Source organism: Alosa pseudoharengus, unplaced genomic scaffold (genome assembly GCF_046254945.1).
Source record: "Alosa pseudoharengus isolate Yale_2024_CS ecotype anadromous, Long Island Sound unplaced genomic scaffold, YU_APseudo_1.1 YU_APseudo_1.1_scf_2, whole genome shotgun sequence".
Taxonomy (NCBI): Eukaryota; Metazoa; Chordata; class Actinopteri; order Clupeiformes; family Clupeidae; genus Alosa; species Alosa pseudoharengus.
The window spans coordinates 10,471,868-10,495,852 of record NW_027468663.1 but is presented as its reverse complement, the minus strand read 5'-3'; the positions used below and the strand labels follow the sequence as shown (position 1 = coordinate 10,495,852).

The following is a 23,985-nucleotide window of genomic DNA, read 5'->3' as shown; positions in this document are numbered from 1 at the left end:
GAGGAAAGAGAAGTTATATTTTATCAACATCATCTGGCATAAAAACTAAGCCACAGAATGTCCCATCACCCTCAAGGTAAACTCAATGAGAGTTTCCTCTAACCGCTGTTAAAATAAAAAGTTATTTCTACAGAAGTCACTATTTGTTAGGCTATAGAAATGCACCAGCTTCAAGAAACACAAATGTTTATTAATTTCTCTATAAAAAGGGTCATGTCAGATATTTTTATTTATATGTCAAATGATGACAATGATGACTAATAGTCCAGACTCCAGGATGTCCAGGATTTGTCCCATCTACTTGTTGTAGCCTGAATCATTCATGTGATTTGAATACAAAGGATGTGATGTTATGAACACCCAGTAGAAGGTCCTCTGCTATCAGTTAATAAAATGTGTAAAGTTAGGAATTGAGTCAGTCTGACATTGGGATTTCCAAGGCACCTTCCATCATTATGTTGATTAGCCCACCTCCAGTGGAGTTTATTTCATCAGTAAACAGGTGTGTCGGCCTTTTAAACACAATACACTCTCTGCTGAGGCAGGCCCATCGCAGGATGATCAGTCTGAGTGTCCTGATGCTCTTAGGGGTGAGCCAGGGCCTTTCCTCTTCATTCAGATATCTCTGTGAGTTGTCTTGAGTGCAGTGAATTTGTGACAGCACTCTTCAATCAACTCACATGTTTCGATACAGCGCCTCTTGATGTGCAAAGACACTAAAACTAAAACATTATTTACATGAAGAACGTATAATGAGCTTCATAAGAGTATTTGAAGGGAAACATAACATATGTAATTCAGGATGAACCTGTTGTGCTTGAAAGTGCAGAAGACACTACAGGTTAAGGTGAACTAGTGAACTGGTAAGGTCCAATGGGGCTGCCACTGGCTGGGCCATACCAGTAGGCTCTGTGGGCCTTTCCGGGCGTCTGGATCTCACAACTAAAGATGCCAAGAGACAGACAGGAAAAGGGAGAAAAAGAGAGAGTGAGGGAGAGGGAGAGCCAACCCGTAAATTGGTTTAGTATGGTAATGAAATGTATTCTTCTTACAGTTAAGTGACATTAAAGGTGCTCTAAGCGATGCTGGGTAACGTCACTTCTGTTGACTTTCAAACAAAACAGAGAGCTAGCTCGCTACTTCCTCTCCCTCCCTCCCATGCTGCTGCCGTGCAATTTAATCTCTCCTAAACGCGCATCTCATCTGTGATTTGCTGGAACAGTTTGTTATGTTTTTATGGGCTAGGTTTGCCCAGGTTGTTTTTGTTGCCGTTTTTGGAGCCTGGGCTATCCACAGAGATCGCGTTTTTTATGGTGTATTCAGGACACAGACAGCTAGCGGTTGGTTAGGTGATGTTTGCAGTAAGTGACATAAAATGTTTTAGCCTAAAAAACGCGTGGCATCGCTTAGAGCACCTTTTAACAAGAAAAAATAGCATACTGGCCAACATATTATCTGCTATTATTATTACACCTGCTCTATACTCTCAGTCTACTCAAACCCAACAGATCCTCCCTGGTACATAGCTTCACACACAAATGTGTGCATGTTGCAGAATACAATCCCAGAGACAGGCCTAGCAGTCTAAAAGTGTTCCAAACATGTGCGGTACAAACCTCTGCGTGTGCCTTCGTTGGCCAGGAGAGGGCAATGTCTTCTCTGTGTCCTCTTTCTCCTCCGTGTTGCAGTCTGTGCTGCTTTCACTATAGATTAGAGGCTGGCAATGTCTCAATGGGCTTACTGCCACTCCAGTGTCACTAAAGGAACACAAAAGCTGCCAGGGTCCAAGTCCATTTGGGTACAATGCCATTCTTTAAATCCACTAAATCCTCTAAGGGTTCTTTAGATGAACACAGTAGCCACATGCATATACAAGGGATCTCCTTTTTGTGCACCAAACAAGTTGCAATCAAGTAAAAATGCATATAAGACTATCGATAAATCATAATTAGTGGGTGTTAAAACAAAAACTTTCAAGATAAGACAAGAAGAACTGTCTGTATGCCTTACATTGCTTTTTCCAGTAAGCTGATTTTAAGGTCTTTTTCTTCTAGGATTTTTTTTAGAGACTCGGTCTGTCTGTGTTTGTCAACCAGCTCCCTCTGCAAGCGGTGGTTGGTCTCCTCCAGTGTCTCACAGAAGGCCTTCCATTACAACAACAACATGCAGAGAATGTCTCTGTTAATGTCCAACTCAATCTGAATGAAAGCCCATCACTCACTTCCCACCATACACTTTTCTGCTTCATTTTGCAAACAATCTGATGACAACATCTCAGTTTACATTTAGGTGATGGAAACAAAAACTCAAAGTGAAATACTGAAATAAGCCAAGTAACTTACCCGGCTCTCCTCTAGACTGTCAAATGGACTTGGTGGATCATCTAGGCACAGGAATGCTCTAACTGCCTCACTGAGAGACAGTATCAATAGTCAGTCAAGTTAAGAGTTTTTTTTTTATCTCTCTTTGCCTTTACCCAAACAACTTAGTGAGCTACATTAATCAGCCTACAGTAAGTTAGCTTGATGGATGTACCTTTATTTGGTTGGTTTGTAAGTTTATTGTGATCCATCAAGCAATATAACAAACATTCATGGCATTTAGCACACAATCATGTTTGAATAAATAAACAAATTGGTGCTATACTGTATTTACCAGGCTAAATTCTGCACTGTATTTTGTTTTTCAGCTGTTGTAAATGTTTTATCTTCAGCACTAAAACCATTAGCTTGCAATACTTCTGAGCAAATAATTATAACACACCTGTAACACTTTTGTAATCAGCTGTAACACAAGTGGTTCTGTAATATCTTTACTAAACTACACGTGGGTGCCATGTCTGGTGTCTGCATTATTCAAAATAAGACTTTGGGTGTAACTTGTATTTCCCACAAGCAGAGGCATTCAGGTGACTCCTGTCATTACTATAGTGAGAAGGAGTATCAGTGAGTGCCTGGTCTACTCAGAGGTGCACAACACAGCTGAACATAGGGGACACAAAGCTGCAATATATCAATGCTGCTACTAAGCCTGTCCATCCATATAGAGTATACTGTGTTTGTGAGCATCTTGGAGTGCTTATATGTTGATGTTAGTTATTTGTGGGAAAATCATTTATATTATCATCAAGAGAAACAATAACATTTGTGTAGCCTACATTTTGGTCCTTATCCAAGATACGAATATACAGTAAATTCAAGTAGGCTGTATGGCAATCCCTGATCCTAAATATCAACCAAAGATCCTTGATTACTAACTCGCTAACTAACTCTGCTTCAACCCTCTCTGTATCAACAATACTTCATCCTACTTTTATCTGAGTGTGAAATCACATGGGTGACACATAGCGAGTAGAGACATTACCTGTTAGTGATGTCTTTGAAAGCAACCAGGTTCTGTAGAAAGGTTTGTAAGCCCAGCTGTCGCTCCTCCAAGAAGGACATATCATAGTTATCTCTGAACCAGCGCTTGGGTGGCAGGGAGAGCTTGAATCTTGGAAGCATTTCTTTCAGCTGTGTCAGGGGATATAACACATAAAATGAAGGATTTGAACAGCTGAGGAAGAAGAAAAACAGGAAGAAAAGAAAAATAGAACAACACAAGAAGCAGAGGGAACAAATGGCAACAGACAAAATAGGACAAATTCTGTCGTCACAATGTATGACCACTCATCTTTTCCCAACCTTGTCATTGAGTCTGGAGAAGTCGGTATATCGTCTAAAAACAACCCAACTTTCATCTGGAGTCCTCCTTACCAATATCTTATAGACCTGAGAGAAGGAAACACAGATATTAACAGCCAGGCCATCATTAACATGACAAGATACTGTATCACAAAGCTTCATGTAGTACACAAGAAAAAGCACTGGTGCAGCTCTTCAGTTACAGTTTTTACACAGTGCATGGTTGGCTAACAAATGACTGATACTCATATGAAGAACTATGCATCATCTTTTCCTGTAATATGTCTGTAACATCAGTTCCAAACACCATACAGTTTACTGACTGTACTTCTCATGCGTTTAATGATCACTGTTCTTTTCCAGGAAGTTACTTCCTCTCCCATCAGCAGATGGTTAAGCCTTATATCAGCATTCTGGGAAACTGTTCACAAAGATGCCTTGATTGCTTATGTAAGCTTCACTACTGCGCAAATACCATAATACAGTTCCTCTGGTCTCCTACCGTGAACTTTGACCTCTCTTCCATGACCTCATAACCCAACAAGGTGGGGGTGGGTGGTCTGTCCTCCCAGTCCTCCTGTAAAGAGCTACTCTCCACATTGGAAAAGACACCACTGGAGCGTTCAAATCCCCTCTGCGTCCCCAGTGGTGGGAAGGGAACACTAGGAGGACAGCTGATGGCACCTCCGTTTGTCCACGGGCTGTGGCATCTGGGAGACCCCGGACTGCTGGATAGACTTTCGACAGATCTGCTACTCCCAGGTCTAGACAGAGCCCACTTCACCGGTACTGCAACTGGTACAAAGGAGCTCGCCATATCACTTGTAAATCAAATCACTGAGTCCTGCAATGGAGGCTTCACTCACTGTGTCGAGTTTTGTGTGGTTGTCGCGTCCCTGCACAAAGGAAGGCAAGAAATAAACAGCTGGAGTAGGTTCAAATCTTTCATCAAACAAATTCCGTACATTGTGGACACTCCCACTCCCATTGTATGAGCCAACTCCCAGAAAAGAATCATGGACTGTGCAATCCTGACCACAACTGATTTGGGGGAAAAAGTGCTTCTTGTTCACTGGAATAAGAACTTAGGCCTATGACAGCAATTCAATTCACAGCCATGTGACAATGAGTAGAGATAAAAGGGGACGCCTATCCCGACACAAAGCAAGCAAATATGGAGATATAGATAGCCTACAGTAGATAGATAGATAGATAGATAGATAGATAGATAGATAGACACTTTATTCATCCCGAGGGAAAAATTAGGCATCCAGTAGCTTACAACCATAATATAACAAACACTATATCTCACATACATAAAAATCACTCAGAGAAATGTGAAGAGTTAAACATTTTGTGAAGTGATTATGTCTGTAGACTGACCATGTGATTCACTGGCAATGATAAGGTGCTAATGTAAACATAGAAGCTTGACAAACAAGAAATAAAATACTTTATAACAAGGACTATATAACTAGGTAAAATACTATATAACAAGGAATACGATGTAGATGTTATGACCACAGATTGAGGGCTAATATAGACCTCCTAAACAAAAAATGGACCATTGTAAAAACATGTTTGGCAATTCTGTTTATCTTAAACAAAAAAAACAATTACTTGTTGCTGATTGACAGCAATAAAAGAGAAGACAGGAATGAAAACATACGACGACTGTAATATTACAAAATCACCCAAAGACATTTGATCTAGTTCAAAAGGTAATCACAGAAATAGGTGAAAATAACACTAAACCTCACTTGTTTTGCCTACCTGACTCTCCCACGCTGTCCGTCTGTTTAGAGTCATGTCAAGGAGTAAACAAGATCATGTGATTGTCTCACCGGCTTAATTCGACATTGACTCATGTTCTACTGAACACAAACCGTTGGATGTTAGTCTCCGCTACTAACTTAGGCTACCAATTATCATTGATCATCTAATCTCAATTTTTTCCCTCGATGAACCGTTTCGGTCGAGAGGCTTCGTTTTATCAAGACTGCTATTAAAGTCGCTTTTTCACAGCAAACTTCTGGATTTACTGAAAGGTGCTTATCAGCATCCTTTCATACGTAGCCTAAAGCTCATGCAAAGTTTTTCAGAAACGTAAATCAGCGACATCTGATGGTGAGATCACAAAATAAAGCTCAGTATCCAATAGATGAAATAAATAAAAAACGAAAATTTTATCATGTTAGCCTATTGCTTAGCTGTCATGGTTATTCTGGTATGGGACGTTCTGTGGTGTCTTGGGCAGGAGGAGTTAACCCATGCTGCTCTGCCTACAATAATGGTAGGGTAGGCCTAAAATGACACAGAAGTGATATACTAGGCTATGTTGTTTTTGTCCTCAACAAGCAATAAGTGATGTAAACCATCTCCACCAGAATTTTGTCTGGCGTTGATTGGACAAAAATGATGCACACGTTATTTACACTAGCTGTAGGCCTATTTCCTTTGAAACTTACATTAAAATATGTTTGTTTCAGTGGATGACAGAGAAGATCCTGAAGGATAAAAAACAAAAATCAAAAGGGGGTTTCTGCTATTAAAAAAAATGTAACCTATAGATGATGATGTATAAACCAGAGATGCTCAATTGTCAAGGTTTTTAATTATACATGGTATTTTGACAGGGAGCTCAGATGGACCTCAATCACAACAAATGCTTTTCATATTGATTAGCGGAAATTGTTTATGGAAGTGCAGTGAGGAAATCCAGTTAATTTTGGCAGCATATAGGACATTGGACTGCTCGCACCGAAGCTGAATATGCACCGCACATCTTTTGCTCCATCACTGTCCAGAATACCATCTGGCCACCTTGATCCAATTATTAAGCTGCTGAGAGAAAGGAAGGAAGGTGTTTTGCATTATCACAGCTTTCAGCTTCAAAGGGTCACACGGATGTTCTTGTGTCATCTGATCTGTCCCCAACACAACATTGCTGAACAGATTAAAAATAGTTAAAGCTCATTCATTGGAAAGAAGTGTATTAAAGGATAATATTTCTTGAGGTCTTAATAAATATAATTTGGTCAAAATCAAAATACCACACCACTGTTTTCGATCCTGTCTGAAGAGCCCTGAATTCAGAGTGCCCCGTTTGTGTGCCTTTTTCTTTACAGACACAATAATTTTGCTCGCACTTCCGTTCTTCAGTAGTGAGGGGAGAGTTGGTCCAGATAGATAAATTTGAGGTGGTTTTATTCATTTTGTAGGCTAAATTTGTTCAAAATCATTTCATGTTAAGTAGTGTGTACAAAGCAAATACAGACATGTCAGGTTTATATTTGTTTCATCAGACATACAAAACTAACAGAAATAAAATAAATAAAAATAACACAAAATTAAATCCCACCAACCGAAAGTTTGTCCACTTTCATGAATTAATGGTCACAGCATGCAAAACATACAAAAGCATATACGCAAATCAGTGCTTTTCGGTCGTGGGCAGAGCAGTTGCCATACCAAACTGTGACACAGTTGGTGAGGATGCTCTCGATGGTGCAGCGGTAGAAGTTCACCAGGATCTGGGGAGACAGGTGGACCTTCTTTAGTCTCCTCAGAAAGAAAAGACGCTGGTGAGCCTTCTTGATCAGGGTAGAGGTGTTGAGTGTCCAAGAGAGGTTAAGATGTGTTAAACCGTTTATAAATATTAAAATCAGATGATTCTGATCATATTCTATGTAATATGTCATGTTTCATGTTTTTGTCATGTTTCATAGTGATGCAGGTCTACTGCTGTGAATAGGCTAAATACAACTTTGATCATTTTTATGTAGAATACTGTATTAAGTTTGCCTTGGTGCCCTGACGTGTGGCCTTTGTGTATTTCTGCTTGCCAGAACATCAACCAGCCAGATGATAACAGGAGTGAGGGAGTGCAGGGGAGTAGAGGGATGAGGTTTGTTAAATTTTAAACTGATTAAGGAAGTTTTGTTTTGTAATTGTTCAATAAAACCACTTGTTATGGATTTGATTTTTTTAATGGACTTGGAGTCATTTTTACTCAAAACTAATGACTGGGATAGATTTAGCACCCCTAAAACCCCTAGATAGACATCTCAAAAGCTAATATTGGTAAAAAAAAAATGTTTTCATTATTTTTGCCCACTCCCTCTGGGCACCCCAAACTTGATGGGCTTTCCAGGTGTTTCCCCGAGTATTTGGCCGTGGTGGATAAATTGGGAGGTGTTGCTAGACACCTAGGAACACATATAAAAAAAGCTATGTAAGAATTTATTTTGCAGATTGGTGAAAAAAATGCTTAACTTTCCCTAACTACTGTGTGAGTAGGCCTACGCCCTTAGTCTTCAGCCCCATACCATAAGGACTCCATGCATATAGACCAATGTCACTAAGCCTAAAAAGGAAGTGGCCAACAATGCCACTGAGTTTGAGAGTTTAAAACAGTCTCTATAGCTGTAAGCCATAACATATGTCCGGTTTGGAGTTCACTGTGTTGTTTACATGTTATATAGCATAAGCCTATGGCTAACATATTCATAACCCAATTATTATGACCGCCGCTAGCGCTAAAAAAAATAAAGTTATGTGTACATTTAGTGACTGTACACTCGCCTGTAGATGGTGGTGCACACATAGGCTACACACGCACACACGCACACACACACAGGCACGCACATACTATCGGTATCGGCAATTAGAACGGCCAATACATAATTACAAATTCAGTAGGATTAAAGGAAAACCAAATATTCATCATCATCATTTGGCTGCATTTCCAGTATTGGCGTTGCGTAGTTGTTTGTCCACCAGATGGCGCATCATTGCAGTGAGACGTAATTTTGTTGGAAGTTAATCTAAAGTGGGTTGGAAAGACGCTTCCTACAAGTAAGGACAACACTGTAGTTTACCGCAGAGAATGTCTAATAAGGGTAGGATGATTTTCACATTAAATGTAATTCCCATTTCTTCTTGAAGCCGAAATAAATCTGAGAATGTTTATTGGACATGCTTGGTTTTAACTGCAGGTACTTTAATCTTATACAAGTTGTAGCTATCAATAGCCTATAGGTAAAATAATGTTAGGCCTACCGTTAGCATTGGTTGAGTGATGGAGGCCAATTTGATTATTGACCAGTGAATTTGTGTATCGATGATTTACTAACGTTACGTCTGATACAGTTTTGCCTATGGCGTTGCCTAAAGCAGATACCTTCTGCTTTCCCCAAATACAATGTAGCCTACAGGTGTACATGACCTTTCATCAGTCCAGTTGCAAGGGATGAACTGTGATGAACTGCCCTACTTGTGATTGATTAGAGATTTAAAAGGTTTTTTTAACAATGCTACCAATTTTTTTGGCTAGTGCTACAAATCTATTCACCTTCGCAGCGCCAGTAGGCTACTTGCTGTGCGGCCCGCACACACACACACATGCATGCCAAACAAGCATACACAAAAGTTTTAAGAGTGGGGGATGGAGTAGAAGATGGATACAAATTGATTAGTGTGATTTATGTTCGCGGAACGGATGTACAGGACTGAGCGGCGGTCATATTTTGTACCGCTATGCGGTACATCTAGTTTAGGCTACTGCTCTTTAAAGGTGTCTGTCCACACTGGTGCCTGGTGGTATGTCCTTGTCTGTCCTGTGGAGTTAAATGGAAAGTCTGTCTGAACCTTTTGGGAATTATGAAGAGGCACTCAAAGGCACTGAGTTCTGTAGGCTAGGCCAGGGGTTCCCAAACTTTTCCACGACAAGGCCCCCCAAATACCACTAGGTTCTGGCCAAGGACCCCCTTGATGTGTTATTAAACTCATCGACAATACTACGGCAAATGTAAAAATACATGAAAGGAGAGCTATCACTCTACTATTATTCCCAGTCATTATCATGGAAAATATAACGTTCAGATATGCGACAAATTATTCTAATGGCATTGTATAACAACCCTCATAGTCATAGGTATATTTAAAATGTTTCAAATGTATTTATTCTTTGCTTTTATTTTTCCTTCCAACTTGCTGAGGCCCCCCTGGCACCCCCTCCCGGACCCCCAAGGGGCCCCGGCCCCCACCTTGACAACCACTGGGCTAGGCTACAAAAACTATTTGGAGACTCCCATCATGTATTCGGAAATTCCTTCTGGGGAATTCCCACCATTGCATAAGGGTTTGTAAAGACTGCTGCTATAGCTCAATAATCTGTTCCTCCATAACATCGCATTCAGTTTTCTCTAGTGTCCCAAACATATAAATAATAACAATGTAACCTGCTATCTTGTGTTTCCAAGAATAAATAATTACACGTCATGGTTCCTGCTGCTCTTGAACGTGCCATGAACAACCCCGGAAATGACAGCTACAAATATTATGATTTTCACTCGTGAAATTATTTGGTATTCTTTTCATTTTGTGGAATTACAACATTGTCTATGTTTCCAGGGTCAGGGTCATGTGGGTTTTCCAAGGGGGTGACAGTGAGCTCGGGGCGAGACTACCATTCACAAATCGATATTCGTAGGGTAAGATTAACGTGGTTGTTACCGCGTGGGTCACGGGAATTTTGTTGTTAGTGACGTCCGTTGGGCCGAGCCGAGCCGAACTAGTCTTTGCTTAAATCATTCAGGCCCCACTTTGTTGACATTTCACACATGTGTTGGCTACCTACAGACCTTTGGTTAGGTAGCTGGTAACTTGAATTTATTTCTGACGCACTTAACTCTCTGTGGTGATACAGCTAACGTTAGCATAGCCTACCTGCAAGCGGTGCGCTTTATTTTTATTGATGGGCAGGACTCACATGTGAAATGTTGAGGACCGTACACACGAGAAAAGGGAAATGTAAGGTTAGCTGTTCGGCTAACTCGACCTGAGGAGAACGTCTACGCCTGGGACGGGGGATTTCTCGATCTTTGCTGGCAAAGCTGGCAACGTTAGAATCTAGTTTCGATTCCTGTTTTTAGTAATTGACAGTAAACGTGCGTTCCGGAGCTACCTAGCTAGCTCGTTAGCTACACCAGTTGGGCCCTTTCTATCCTTGTATTCGTGGCTATGGAGCATGCAGGCTGTGTTAACATTTGTAGTCTGACCAGTACACTACCCGTGATACCTTATCAGAAATTGACGGACTTGCACTACCTCAGTAAAGGCGGTTTTGGGACCGTATTTAGGGCTCAACACTGTGATTGGCGCACCACCGTTGCTATAAAGTGTCTGAAATTGGATTCTCCTGTTGGCGAAAGGTATGTTCAAGTATGACGGTGTGAACTCAAACAAATGTATAAAACTGTTACCAAAGTAAAATATCTCAATTATAGTGATGTCAAGATATAACTGGCATTTTATGGTTTCTTATCGACTCACAGTGCAGCCTGGCTAGTCTAGGTATCCCTTGGCATCGTTTATGTCGTGTGTGGCTTGAGTTAAACCGATATCACAGATTTACATTCAACCTATTCCCACGTGTTTTGTCAGTAATAGCCTACTGGCTTTATCGCTTAACAACAGGCTAACTTAGATTGTTGTAACACCCCCTGTAAAACCTTCTTGACAGATGTGAGTTGTTGAGTTTTCTACTTTTTAGGAAGCTTCACCTAGCCTACATTTCCATTAAGATGGATTCACAGTCTAGATATTGGTCTTTGGGAATTGAGAGATGAAAATACTGACTGACTTGTTTTTCTGTTCACAGTTTTCTATTAGCAGCAATGATGTAGCTTGCCTGTTATACATATTGCTTGTAAGCCTGTTTGTAAAGATTTGCATTTCCTACAGGGAGAGAAACTGTCTGTTGAAAGAAGCTGAGGTTCTTCACAAGGCCAGGTTTAACTACATAATCCAGATTTTTGGTGTATGCAATGAGCCAGAGTTCTTCTGCATAGTCACAGAGTACATGAGCAATGGCTCCCTTGATGAACTGCTTCACGAGGTACGTGATAAACAAGTTCTGCATTTCTGTAATGAGACTTTAAATGTGTATCTTATGTGAAAAACCATGGTCCATCTTACATTTTGATTATGCCACTCTGTCTCACCCATAACAGAAAGACATGTACCCAGTGTTGGCGTGGTCACTGAGACTGCGTGTTCTGTATGAGATAGCTCTTGGTGTGAATTTCCTCCATAACATGACCCCACCATTACTGCATCATGACCTGAAAACTCAGAATATCCTTCTGGATGGAGAATTTCATGTCAAGGTATACACTACTATGTCTGGGTCATAATTCTTTTCAGGCATGCTGTTGCATGTTGTCAAATGGTTTCAATTTAGGATTTAATTGTTTGTTTGTGTGTATGGGGGGGGGGGGGGGGGGGGGTCAGATATTTGCAAACAACAAACAGAAGTATCAGACTTTGACTAAGCGCAGTTGTATATTCTTCCCAACATGCAAATTCTTGCCCTTTTCTAGATCGGGCTTAAGATGTTGTCTAAAACTGTTGATCAACCCTTTGGGAATGGAGTTTAGAACCTCTTAGTGGACTAGCCTCTCTTAAACCAGGAGTAGATGGACTAGTGTTATATTGATAGCAGCAGAGACACTTACCTTGAGTTGCTTGATTATCGTAGCCTTTCGTATCTCAAATTATGAACTCTCCTGTGGGCACTTAACAGTGGACAGGAACCTTCACTGTATTCAGAATCATCATTTTATTTTTCAGAGGTAAATAAAATCATACAGTTTATCCACGGCTGAGTAATACTATAAATAGGTTTTGAAGATACAAAATAACTGACCCACTAAGGTTTTATCTCCTGACTTTATATTACAAACATATCTATTTGTAGATGTTTACTTTACACACATCTATTGTGGGGACTTTAATTATTAATCCCACAATAAAGTTGAATGAAAGCCACAAAAGGACACAAAGCTGTTTTTGTGTTCCCATACCACTCTTCAGTCCTTTATCCATGAGAAACAGCATAAGATGTGTATATATAGCTGCTTAATGAGGTCAGTTTGGTGTAAACTGCTCGTCACAACTCCATTCAGGACACGGCTATGCAAAGAGTACTGTCAACAGCAATATGCATTTATCTGGCCAAGTCATGAGGCATTATACTGTTTGTATTTTAATAATGTGATCTACAGTCATATTATACATTCATTGGGTACATTTTAATGAAATGTTTATGCATAGTTCATGTAGGTACTTTTCCCCCCTTGTACATTCATAGATTGCTGACTTTGGCCTGTCAAAATGGCGCCAGTTATCCATTAGTAAAGGCTCCAGCTCTAAGCCTACAGAGATGGGGGGCACGGTCATCTACATGCCCCCTGAGGAGTATGAGCCCTCAAAGACACGCCGTGCAGACGTCAAGCACGACATGTACAGGTGAGATGTGCAGGCCGTGACCATGCGATGGTCATAGCAGGGCTTTACCAAGTGCAGTGTACAAGAGTTCTGTTCAAAATGTAAACAAGAAAGAAATAGTCCTTAAAGAGGCAGTCTGTTGTTGATGTTTGAATTCAGTTGCCAATCACATTGGGTACTAAAGCAACATGTTTATTGGCTGGAATTCTTTATTACTCGGTCTAAGCCACTGTGTTTCCTATTTATAGCGCCAAAATTGTGTACAAGTTCCAGAGTTTTTTCAATGGACACACCAGCCAGTGGACGATGAGGAGCAATTTACTCAATTTGACAAGAAGTATATCACATTAGAATCACAGACTTAGCCTTTTAAGATAGGTTGATTCTTGGGTCATCCCAAAAAATAGGTGACAATGCTCTACTTTTATCGTTTTGCTTGTGTGGTTGTTTGCTGAAATGGAATTAGTTTAAACTTGATTCATTTAAGTGATTTAATGTAGTTTCCGTAGCCTTAGACAAAGGTTAAATGTTTAGTTTTAATTTAATAGTGCCACACAGCACAACGCCGACACAAGAACACAGAGTTGTCCCTTTTGAGGGTAGTGAACGTTTATCTAATTTAAAGGCCCCTTAAATTCACTCTTTGTAAAAACTAACCATTTGTCTTATCTCAAAACAGAAAAGTTATCAGCCCAATTAGATATGCACAGAAAATCACTAGAACATTGCTCCTTTTTGTTGAAAATGAAAACATCAGAACAATTTTTTGTTGATTTTCTTTTGGTTGCTTTGTTAGGATACTGCTAAGACGGCATATTCCATAAATGTGAGACTCCACAGAGATTGCTCTGACATTTTCATCTCTATTAAAACTTAGTAGCCTGACGAACCAGACACACAGACCCACCCACGACCCAGACCCAGACCCACGATTTCATTGGCCTCAATCAGGCCAATGAAATCGTGTATAGAGTCGTTAGGTGGGCTTTACATAATGATTGATGGCAGAGTTAGGTGGGCTTTACATAATGATTGATGGCAGAGTTGCAACGGTTTGGCTTGAATTCCCTGCTACTTGAAAATAAAGAAGATGGATGTTGCTGTTGGCGAACAGCGTGACACGAGTTAAGCTTTTTTTAAGTTGGCAAAAGTTTGAACTAGCCAACTAGCTCCGCTGGTGGGAAAACGCATGGGACTCCTAGCGCTGCCGCTGTCCTATTGCGTGCAGAGGGAATTTGAAAGACAACTGATTATCCCGCCCCTCGCACTGAGCACTGCCAACGGTGAGTGCCCAGACCCTACATTTTATTGTGGGTCTGGCTCGTCAGGCTAGACATAAAGTGCAGTTATATAAATCATTCTGATGACGACCCCAAATATGGTTTAGACACAGCAACAGTTTTTGCCCAACATCTATTGCTGGTGCTAAAAGTAATAAATATCTGCCAGTGACTGATTTTGGTTTCTTGTTAGACAGAGGCTCAAGTACTTTAGAAGACAGACATCACAATGTGGATGAATGAGACAGCATCTTTTTAATTTTTTTGTCAGTCATCTTTGATTAAGTCTCCTGAGTCAGACAGTCATTTTAGATATTACTGTGTTGCTGAACAAAATGGAAACAACACCCAGTAGATCGGGAGTTATGTTTGGGTAGAGATGACGTTCTCTGGTCATTGGGGCCAGTAGGATTACCTGGGCTTGAGCACAAATGGATGAAATCCTCCAGGCCAGTGTGATGCCCGCAAATTCAAATCTCCCCCTGACCTCTGAGATTTACACTTGCTTCTTGGGATTACACTAGCTTGATCACGCAAAACCTGGAATCTCTTTATGAAAAGCTTTGGAAATCATACTGAAAACATTCCACAGGCCCAGTGTCTTTCCCAATATCACTCCTGAGATGGGGGTTGGGTTGGCATGGCCATTCAGAGTGTGGTGCTTCTCCCTGTGTGTGTCTGGTGTGGTGTTCATATGATGATGTCATCTGGACAGACTCTTTCCCGGCCCAGCCAAGAGATCGTGGTCTTCCTTGACCGTGCTCATTGATGTGTCAGAACCTGATTGGCTAGTCGAAAATGAGTCACATCTATGTATAACTGGTGTCTGTCCAATAGCAAGTCTAACCCTGAAGTAGAGGAATGTGCATAAACACATTGGTTTCAGTACATTTAAGCACAACACTTATTTTTAAGCACATGCATGACCACACCGTGATGGTTGCTTCAATCAGCACTTGTGAGCTGTACTTGTGGCAGAATCACCTTTTAACAGACACCTGTCAGAGCTCTGACTCCTGCTGGGGGGGTTGCCAGGGGGATTTCCGGTGTCTGATGTAACGGTGTAACCATTCACGTCTCCACCATTCTCTCTTCCTCTTTCAGTTATGCCATCATCATGTGGGAAGTGCTGGCTCGAAGGATACCTTATGAAGGTAATTCAGTGCTTTGGGCTTTTGTGTGGACTTTTTTTTTTTCAAACAGTTCTACAAATTGTGTTCCTTACAGTAAATAAAGTCATATTATGCATATTGTACTATTATAACAAAGGCCTGTTACACTCTTTATTGATGTGAGCACCATTGCAGTTGTGCTCGCATCAGTAAATCGTGAGTTGTGTTTGATTCTTAGTCTAGTTAGAACACATCTTTAACATTTTTCATTGGGGTGTTCGTAATGATGTCCTGGCAGTGTGGCCACTTTCTGACTTGTTTACGTGCTCTGTGGCGTTTGGGTTAGAGGCGACCAACCCCATGCAGATTATGTTCAGCGTGCTGAGGGGCACTCGACCGGACACCAGCCTGGACATCCTTCCAGCGGACATCCCCAGCAGAGAGACCCTGCTCCACCTCATGACCAGCGGCTGGACCGCAAACCCAGACGAGCGGCCCTCCTTCATCAGTGAGTGCACGACACACACACACACACAGACACAGACACACACACACACACACACACACACACACACACAAACAAACACACACACACACACAAACACACTTGTTTAGTTGACTGTCACTGGCCTACGGGGGAATGACTTCCTCACACATGAATTTAGGGTTAATGTACTGAATGAGTGTGCTGTAGTGATTTCTGCTGGTTTGTTGTTCTCATATGGTACTCTAATGACACAAATCTTGTTTTTGGATTTAATACTTTTACAGTACAGTTTTCACAATACAATTTTTAGTAAATGTCATAATAACAGACTTGACATCATCCAGCATCGCAGACGGTACCTTTAAGTCTTTGTTGTCATTTTAAATGTGTCTATTCTGAGATACTTACAGTAGTATTTGACTTGAGAAAAAGAGGGAGATTTTTGAATTGCACAAAGGAATAATCCCATGGGAGATTTGACCCAAAAGTAGTCTTCTGCATGAAGAAAGTGTGTGTGTGTGTGTGTGTGTGTGTGTGTGTGTGTGTGTGTGTGTTCTTCCAAAAAGAGTTCCATTCTATGTTGGATCATATCTATCCAAAACCCTCAACATGTTCCCGCTTATGTTTGACACTGATTTTTCCCTGTGTTATGATAAAGTGTGTGTGTGTTTCTGCAGGCTGTCTAATTGAACTGGAGCCAATGCTCAGAGTGTTTGATGAGATTGATGTTCTGGAAGCGGTTCTAGAGGTGAAAAGGTCAAAGGTGAGTTTGGGTCAGAGTTTGGCTGTTCTGAACATGAGAACATAGCAACTCTACTGAAAGGCTTTGATTGCATTCCAATTGTGGTTTTGTGTCTGCTTAAATGAAAGCTACAAAATGGAAGACCTTATTGACAAAACTGAAAAAAGATGGGCAGACTTTTCCCAAGAGCACAGGAGAGAAAAGACAGCTAGTACACATGTAAGCATTAGGGTTGTGCCGATGGACGATATCATCGTCCATCGTGATGGTTGACAGGCATCACGATGGGAAGCAACCATCGTGATGCCACGCCCCCACATGCCAGTCACTAATTCCTGCTGTAACAGGCTAAAACATAAAAAAACCTTTCCCTGGAAATGAAATTGAGGCTACTTTAAAGGCTGTCAGCCAAACAGTTATCACGTATTAGTCTACCGTTTTGTAAAATAAAAGACTTTAGTCTACCGTGTTATTCAAATAATTCCTGATTGTGACGTGAATGTGTAGGCCTAATTGTCTTTTTGTAGCCTACATGTCTCGCAGGCCTATAGCCTACATTGGACGTAAAATATGTAGCCTAATGTTTTAGCAGAAAATAGTCCTATAGAATTATTATTGTTTGGCTACGACTAGGAGATTCTAGCGCTGAAATATTTTTGCGAGGCTACAGCGAGCGCCAAATGCGTCCTTCTCCTCTTGTGTTAATGTAAACCATTTCTTTCGTTCATTATAGGATCAGAAGGTAGCCTATCCGTCTTTCACTGTAAGGCTTGTATTTCATGCATTTAGCAAAAGTCCCAGACAGCAGCGGAGTGGTAATCGGGATTCGTTATTTGTAAACGTTTTTTAACTTCTCCCTCCTATAGCCTGGACTGCGCAATCGCAGCCCTTTACTTTCACTTCCCGCCGCCCTCATAGTCAGCATAGACGGTAGCCTGATAACGTGGGATGCTGACCACGATAGTAGTCTTAAGTAGCTTTTTTGCTAGGCCCAGCGAAGGCTGGCAATGTGTAATATTCCGCTGGTTGGTGCACACTGCACACGCAAGTGTTCAGATTGATTGATCCGTCTTTCATGACGATTTTCTTGGAGCAGATCTTCCACACAACTTCGGTAGCCTGGGCCTGGTCAGTAGGCCTATGTCTCTCTTAGCTGTCCACTTTCATCAGGTCGTATAGCCTATATAATAATATAATATATTTTTTTATGTAGAAAATTATAAATGTATTTCTGTACAGACATATGGTAATTAATTAGTGTTTACACTACCCCCCCACGATATCATCGTCCATCACGATGTTTTACTGTACACATCGTCAAATGCCAATTTAGGGGACATCGCCCAACCCTAGTAAGCATAAAGCAGACTGCACAGTAGTTGGTTGTTTTCCTCTGATCTGAACTCCAACCTTTCCTTCATTCTTATGTATTGTATCAGTACTCCCTGTCCTTTCCTCCTGTGTCTTTTTAGTTAACAATCAGACAACCGGCTGTCATTACTGATTAGTCAAAAGGCTGCTTAGGAGACATGCAAATGTAGCACATTTGACAAATGTTATCAGGGGCTTCTGAAGCCATTGTGAAACTGGGCACTTTTAGTCTCAACCACATGGCAAGAATGTGTCAACCGCAACATTTCAGCTTTTAGAAAAGCAACCTTGGTATGAGGAAGAACTGAAAATGTGTTCTTTTTCATCTTTCATTACTCATACTGAAAGTCTATTAGTTACTAAAAAGTGTAATACCTTTTGCCCAACTTACCCAGTGGAAATATTTCTGCCATTATTTTTTCTCTCATACTCAATCTCTGTCTTCCTTTTCCCACTCCTTGTTGTCACACACACACACACACACACACACACACACACACACACACACACACACACACACACACACACATTGACATGCTGTAGCTCATGAGGAGAACAGGGTGCTGCCCCCCATCTGTGGCAGCATGTGAGAAGAGGACGGAGATGAACATTGCCTGGCCCGTAAGCTTACAACCTCCTTGTGCCCATCTCATAATGACTCGGCATTGATGCTGGTCCAGTCACTGAAGTGTAGTGGTCATTTTCAGTAGACTTAAACATTGGCTGCTTGGCGTCCTTCCTGGAATTCTGCCCTTTTGTAGTCAGATAATGTAATAACAAGACTGGTCTAAAAACCACACAAAACAAAAGATCAAAGGAACACTGCCATTACTTCTGAAATCCTAAATTTCAACCATTGAACTGAGAGCACAAACATGCAAACATATAATCAAATTTACATACATACATACATACATACATACATACATACATACATACATACAAATACACACACATACATACACACACACACACCACACAGACATATTACCAAACAAACAGACAGATAGATATATAACCAAACAAACAGTCAGACATAGAGCCTCAGTCCATAATTATATCTGATATATTTTAATGTCCCTCCCTAAACTGTGTCTAATTTGTGTGTGTGTGCGTGTGTGTGTGCATGTGTGAGCAGGACGGCTCCACATCAGGATCTGGCTCCTACTCCTCCCAGGAGGCGGACATCTCCCAGCCAAACTTCCTCACCATCAGCAGCAGGCCCCCCTCCGGCGGCCCCAAAGGCAAGTCCCCAGCCCTACCCTGGCGGCCCCGGGCCTGGGGCCACAGTGGCTCACTCTCGTGGCTCTGAGTCATCGTGCTGGTTGCATGGGAGCCAGCAGAGCTTAGTGTGGACAGATGCTGGGCTTCCATGCTTAGCCTGCATGTGTGTGGCTGTAAGAAATCTGGAGATGTGTTTCAACAAGGCCTGTCTCTCCTGCCATTTCCCATGGTATCCCTACATTAAGGGTCTAGTTGTTTTTCTATTTAATTTATTTCTCTATCATGTGTCTCTCTTGGCCATTGTCTTTATTCAGACATGTAGTATATTTGATTGAAGTGTTTAATCCACCAAATGACTGTTCTGAAATCTTCCAGGTCCTGGTTCCTCTGCATTCATTCCTCACACCCTAGACCCTCCCAAGCCCCTCAAAGACCAGAACGACCTGAATGAAGCTCCCACGATTCCCCAGCCGCAGACGGTCAACTACAATAACATCCCCCTGAAGCCTGGCCAGGCGGGGAGTGACTGCGACATCGCCATCAGCGGACTCACCCTCCAGCCATACCCGCAAGGTAGGTCACATGACTCCTAGGAGACATGGCCGCCAAGAACGTGCTTGGGAAGGTCATAGTGTTGCTTATCTTATACATAGTTAGTATAGTGTAGTTAGTAATGTTTTTTGTATGTTTAAATTTTAGTACAGGCTTTCTTACCCAGAGTTGCCTTTAGTAGGAATAGTGTTGTCTTTACGACCCTTCTGTGGATCCTGAGGACATTTGTTGTCATTTGGGAGAAATCAATTGGGAGGTCAAAGGTAGCTGTCTCTGAGTCACTGTACAAATGGGGGCTGTGTGACTCATTAAATTCACTTCAGCTAGATCGCTAACTTGCTCTTTGGTGGTGTTTACATCAAGGACAATCTATGGTCACTTGGATATTTATGGCCTAAGTGTGGCTTGTATTCAATAAAGCTTTCAGGTGAGCCAGTTCTGATTACTTTTTAGTCAGGCCAGGTTACATGGTGGTGCCAATGTCAGGTTCAATTGAAAACTACATCAGGTGCGATGGCTCACCTCAGCTTCAGAAGTGGAGGTAATTCTCTGAGAACATACAGTGAAGCTGGATGAAAGGCTGCCATTACAATGGAATGTTTACACCAAATCGTTTTGAATTCAACTGTTCAGCGAATGTTCACCACAAACGTTTGCCGAATTTGAACGCACCTCAGTTCTACAACTCCAGTTCATGCCTGCATGCAGGGTACAGGATATGGTGTGGTAAAAAAAACAGTTTCAGATTGGTCCCTAAGCCCTGACCTTTCACCCTGACCCCTGCAGCACTCTGCCCCTCACCGGACTCACTGGGCCCAGCGGCGCGCTGGATTGCGGCGAAGCGCGAGGAGGTGGTGCGTCAGATGACAGAGGCGTGCCTGAACCAGAGCCTGGACGCGTTGCTGGCCCGCGAGCTGCTGATGCGCGAGGACTACGAGCTTGTGGTCAACAAGCCCACGCGAACCGCCAAGGTGCGGCAGCTGCTGGACACCTGCGACCGCCACAGCGAGGACTTCTGCCGTGTGGTGGTGCAAAAGCTCCAGGGCAACAAGCAGCTGGGCCTGCAGCCCTACCCCCCCGAGCTCAGCCCTCCATCGTCACTGCCGTACCCCCACCCCCCCCTCCCCAGCGCCCCCCTGCTCTCCAGCTCCTCATCTTCCTCCTCGTCCTCCTGCAACGCCCGCAACTTCTGAGCTTCATTCAACGTGGAAGAGGCTGAGAGAGAGGGGGGAGAGAGAACGTGAACAGGGCTGCTGTTGGATAAATGATCCAGCCCTGGGTGTGGAGTCCATTGTTTTTGGTATGTGTCTGTTCTGGTTGTATGTGTCAGCACTGTTGACTGAACTGAACTCTCTCTGTGGTTTACATGTCCATTTCTCTGGCTTCTAAGATGGAGAGTTATTCCAGTTCCTTATTTTCACCTGATGGAAAAGCCATGTTATTTGTTCAGAGGAATTATGTGATTAATTTGAAGTTCTAGAGGTGCCAACTGCAACCCTCTATAGATATATACACAAAATCATCAGATTCATTATTGGGTTGTTTGCCTTCCTATTTCTCAACGTATTTGTGCACAGGGTGTCTTGTTCAATCTCTATTATAAGTCTTTCTATTGACCCATCCACTTACCTGCAAACCAGCTTAAAAACATTGTTGTGGATGTTTTGTAGCCGCCGGACCAGGAAGTGTTTGGACGTGCACAAAAAAAAAAAAATCTGCAATTCTTCCTGGTGTTCAGTGTTGCTGATGATGCGAGACCTCAGTGGTGAGGTCATCCTTTGTCATTGTTGGTCTCTCATTGTTTCCCATCAAACCCCTCCCCTTCTTAAGTCTTTCTCTTGTGTGTTACTATTTGAGAAATTGCACGTCTGAAAAATGGACCAAACAGCATTCTGGACATTCTTTGTGCCATTCACTTTGAGTGAATAAGGGACATTTTAGCACTCATCAGTGTGTGTGATGCCAAGTCAAACAAAGACTAGTTATTTAGAAATGTGTCTGGAACCCAATAGTAGTTACATTCTGTGTGGGCTTAACAAGTCCTCTCTGGGCAGAATAGATTGTCTCAGTGGAGCCACTTGGGCAGGTATGGTGACACCGCTCACAGCCATAACTTTAGCCCATGACGCAAACAATTGTGTCTGTTACATTGGAGCGTGGCGCAACCAGGTGTAAGAACCTCGTCCTGTCTGCAGCTGCTTTCACAAAGCAAAGCTTCATCTGAGCTGCTTTGCAATACATGCACCGTGGCAATAATTAAAACCTCAAAACCTATGGACCCGTGACGCATGTGAGACTGTCTGCTGGAAGGCGGCTGTGGTTCTAAAGCATTCTGTAGTAATATTCAATGTCAACATGCACATCACTGGAAACCAATTCTGTGGCTTCACTAAGACAGCCCCTCACACCTTTTCCCTGTAGTCTGTCTGTTTTTGGTCTGATAATATTCTCTGTTGTCCAGCTATTGCATTGCTTTTTAAATCAGCTTATGTTCTCTTGACCTTTTCCCCAAAGGCCAGCGCAGCAGTTGAAAATCAACAACACAGCAGAATGTGTACAGCCCACGTAGTCAGACTACAAGTGCATGAGCCAATCGCGCTTTGTTTATAGTTTCCTCATAGGAGGCTCCTCGTCCGTTGCCTTGTTTTTGCTTCCTTTCCCAGATCTGGTTTCACTTCCTCTGCCAATGACTGTGCTGCATGCCTAGGCGTAGAACTTGCTCCTCCTGGTTGTTTAAAGGCCTTAAATGTCATGATCTGTCCGATCGCTGATCAGGGTTTCTCAAAACCCATGAGTGAGGTTCATATTTGGTGCAGAGCTCCTATCAGCGCAGAGGTCATGGGCAGTTTGACTGTAAAGATGTAGTAACTCTAAGTAACTCTATTTCAACTAAGTAACTCTATTTCAACATGTCACAGATGTCATCTTTTGTAATGGTTGAAACTGAATTGTAGGCTACACCTAACACAGCTCCTCACCACTAGCTAATAATTATTAGGATTATTCATGACTGGATGAATTCATAGCAAAGCAAGTGGAGACAAAATAGAGGATCATGATCTCAAACTTTCTGGACCTCCTAGGGAAAAATTGAGGACCAGTAGTCTACAGGCATTAGCTACTGCGTGTTTTCTTGTGTGTGTTTTTATGGACAGAATACTTTTTTGAGAGCAGAATGTTACTCTAACTTACCATGAGGATGAGTTTTTATGTTTTTTAATGTTATTATTTATTCACTTAAATGTCAATATATTATGTGCCACTGATGTGATGCCATGTAGCTTAGTTGCCAGAGCACACATCTGTTGCTGTTTTACTGCCTTTGTATGATCTGATGGGTTCAGCATTTGCACTGAAAAGGTACATACTCCATATTTTCACAGCATCTGTATCTAGAATATAATCTTATTAAAAGCACATTGGGGAAGATCAGTACAGTGTCAGGTTACAGACCTGTTTTTTTTTTTTGGTATAAAAAAAAATCTTAACAAATGTCATCCATGTAAGTAGATCAGTAGTTTAAGCAGAAGCATTTCTTTTTTTCTCATCAGGTTTATCTTTCAAAACCACTTTTTTTTGAAGCCAGTAAGATAGATTATTATTCGGCTGTTGAAATCTGTTGCCTTATTTGTGAGACATTCTGTATTTTCACAGATGAAAAAATGCACATTACATTGACTATAAAATCTACATGAGAATAATGCTTAAGTAGCAACGGTAGCAGAAATAGAGGCTGTCTGTACTGTTCATGCAGGTGATGAAGACATACTTCCTATCAAGATGAGCTTTGCCACGTCATTAAAATGGGTATTGTTTCAGCTGTTGGTGTGCATCTTGTTTTTTCTGCTCACTATTCTTGCCAAGTCTATTCTGTCACAGGCTTTGCACTCAAGAAGCTGAGTTGCTGAGTTAGTTCTAAGGATTTCAGGATTTCCCTCACATTTTACAGTTATTCCTTCATTTAGTTGACAGGTTTCCTCCTTGTACAGCTCAATATAGAAGTGAAACTGGATGCTGAGTAGCTAAGCATTAATCCTCTGAGAACAACAGTTCAGTCACAGATTTATGGTTGCACTGTACATGAGATGTATGAGGTCATCTTATCAACCACATTTTAGTTTGTAATCTTGCCGAAACTTGCGGTTGTATGACAATGTAGAAATTACCCTCATTCTTTTACACACTTCTTCCCAAAAGTGAAGGGTTTGGACATATATTGTTTGATATTGATGTTGTTATTTGT

At 41.7% G+C, this 23,985-nt stretch overlaps 2 protein-coding genes across 2 annotated transcripts; one reads left to right on the top strand and one right to left on the bottom strand.

Moving 5' to 3' along the window:
- Positions 1-211: 211 nt before the first annotated feature.
- LOC143133781 (sorting nexin-16) lies at positions 212-4,500 on the bottom strand. The gene is made up of 7 exons (XM_076293647.1): positions 4,186-4,500; positions 3,684-3,770; positions 3,364-3,512; positions 2,343-2,412; positions 2,011-2,144; positions 1,617-1,757; positions 212-942 (listed from the first exon to the last, which is right to left on the bottom strand). The coding sequence occupies exons 1-7, from the start codon at positions 4,498-4,500 to the stop codon at positions 843-845; spliced, it is 996 nt and encodes a 331-aa protein (XP_076149762.1). The 3' UTR covers positions 212-842.
- A 5,507-nt stretch (positions 4,501-10,007) lies between these two features.
- On the top strand, positions 10,008-23,560 carry ripk2 (receptor-interacting serine-threonine kinase 2). The gene is made up of 11 exons (XM_076293634.1): positions 10,008-10,897; positions 11,430-11,583; positions 11,699-11,854; positions 12,838-12,995; positions 15,359-15,408; positions 15,713-15,874; positions 16,531-16,616; positions 18,510-18,587; positions 19,105-19,210; positions 19,566-19,763; positions 20,529-23,560. Exons 1-11 carry the CDS (start codon positions 10,707-10,709, stop codon positions 20,933-20,935), a joined length of 1,746 nt encoding a protein of 581 aa, XP_076149749.1. The 5' UTR covers positions 10,008-10,706; the 3' UTR covers positions 20,936-23,560.
- Positions 23,561-23,985: the final 425 nt, after the last annotated feature.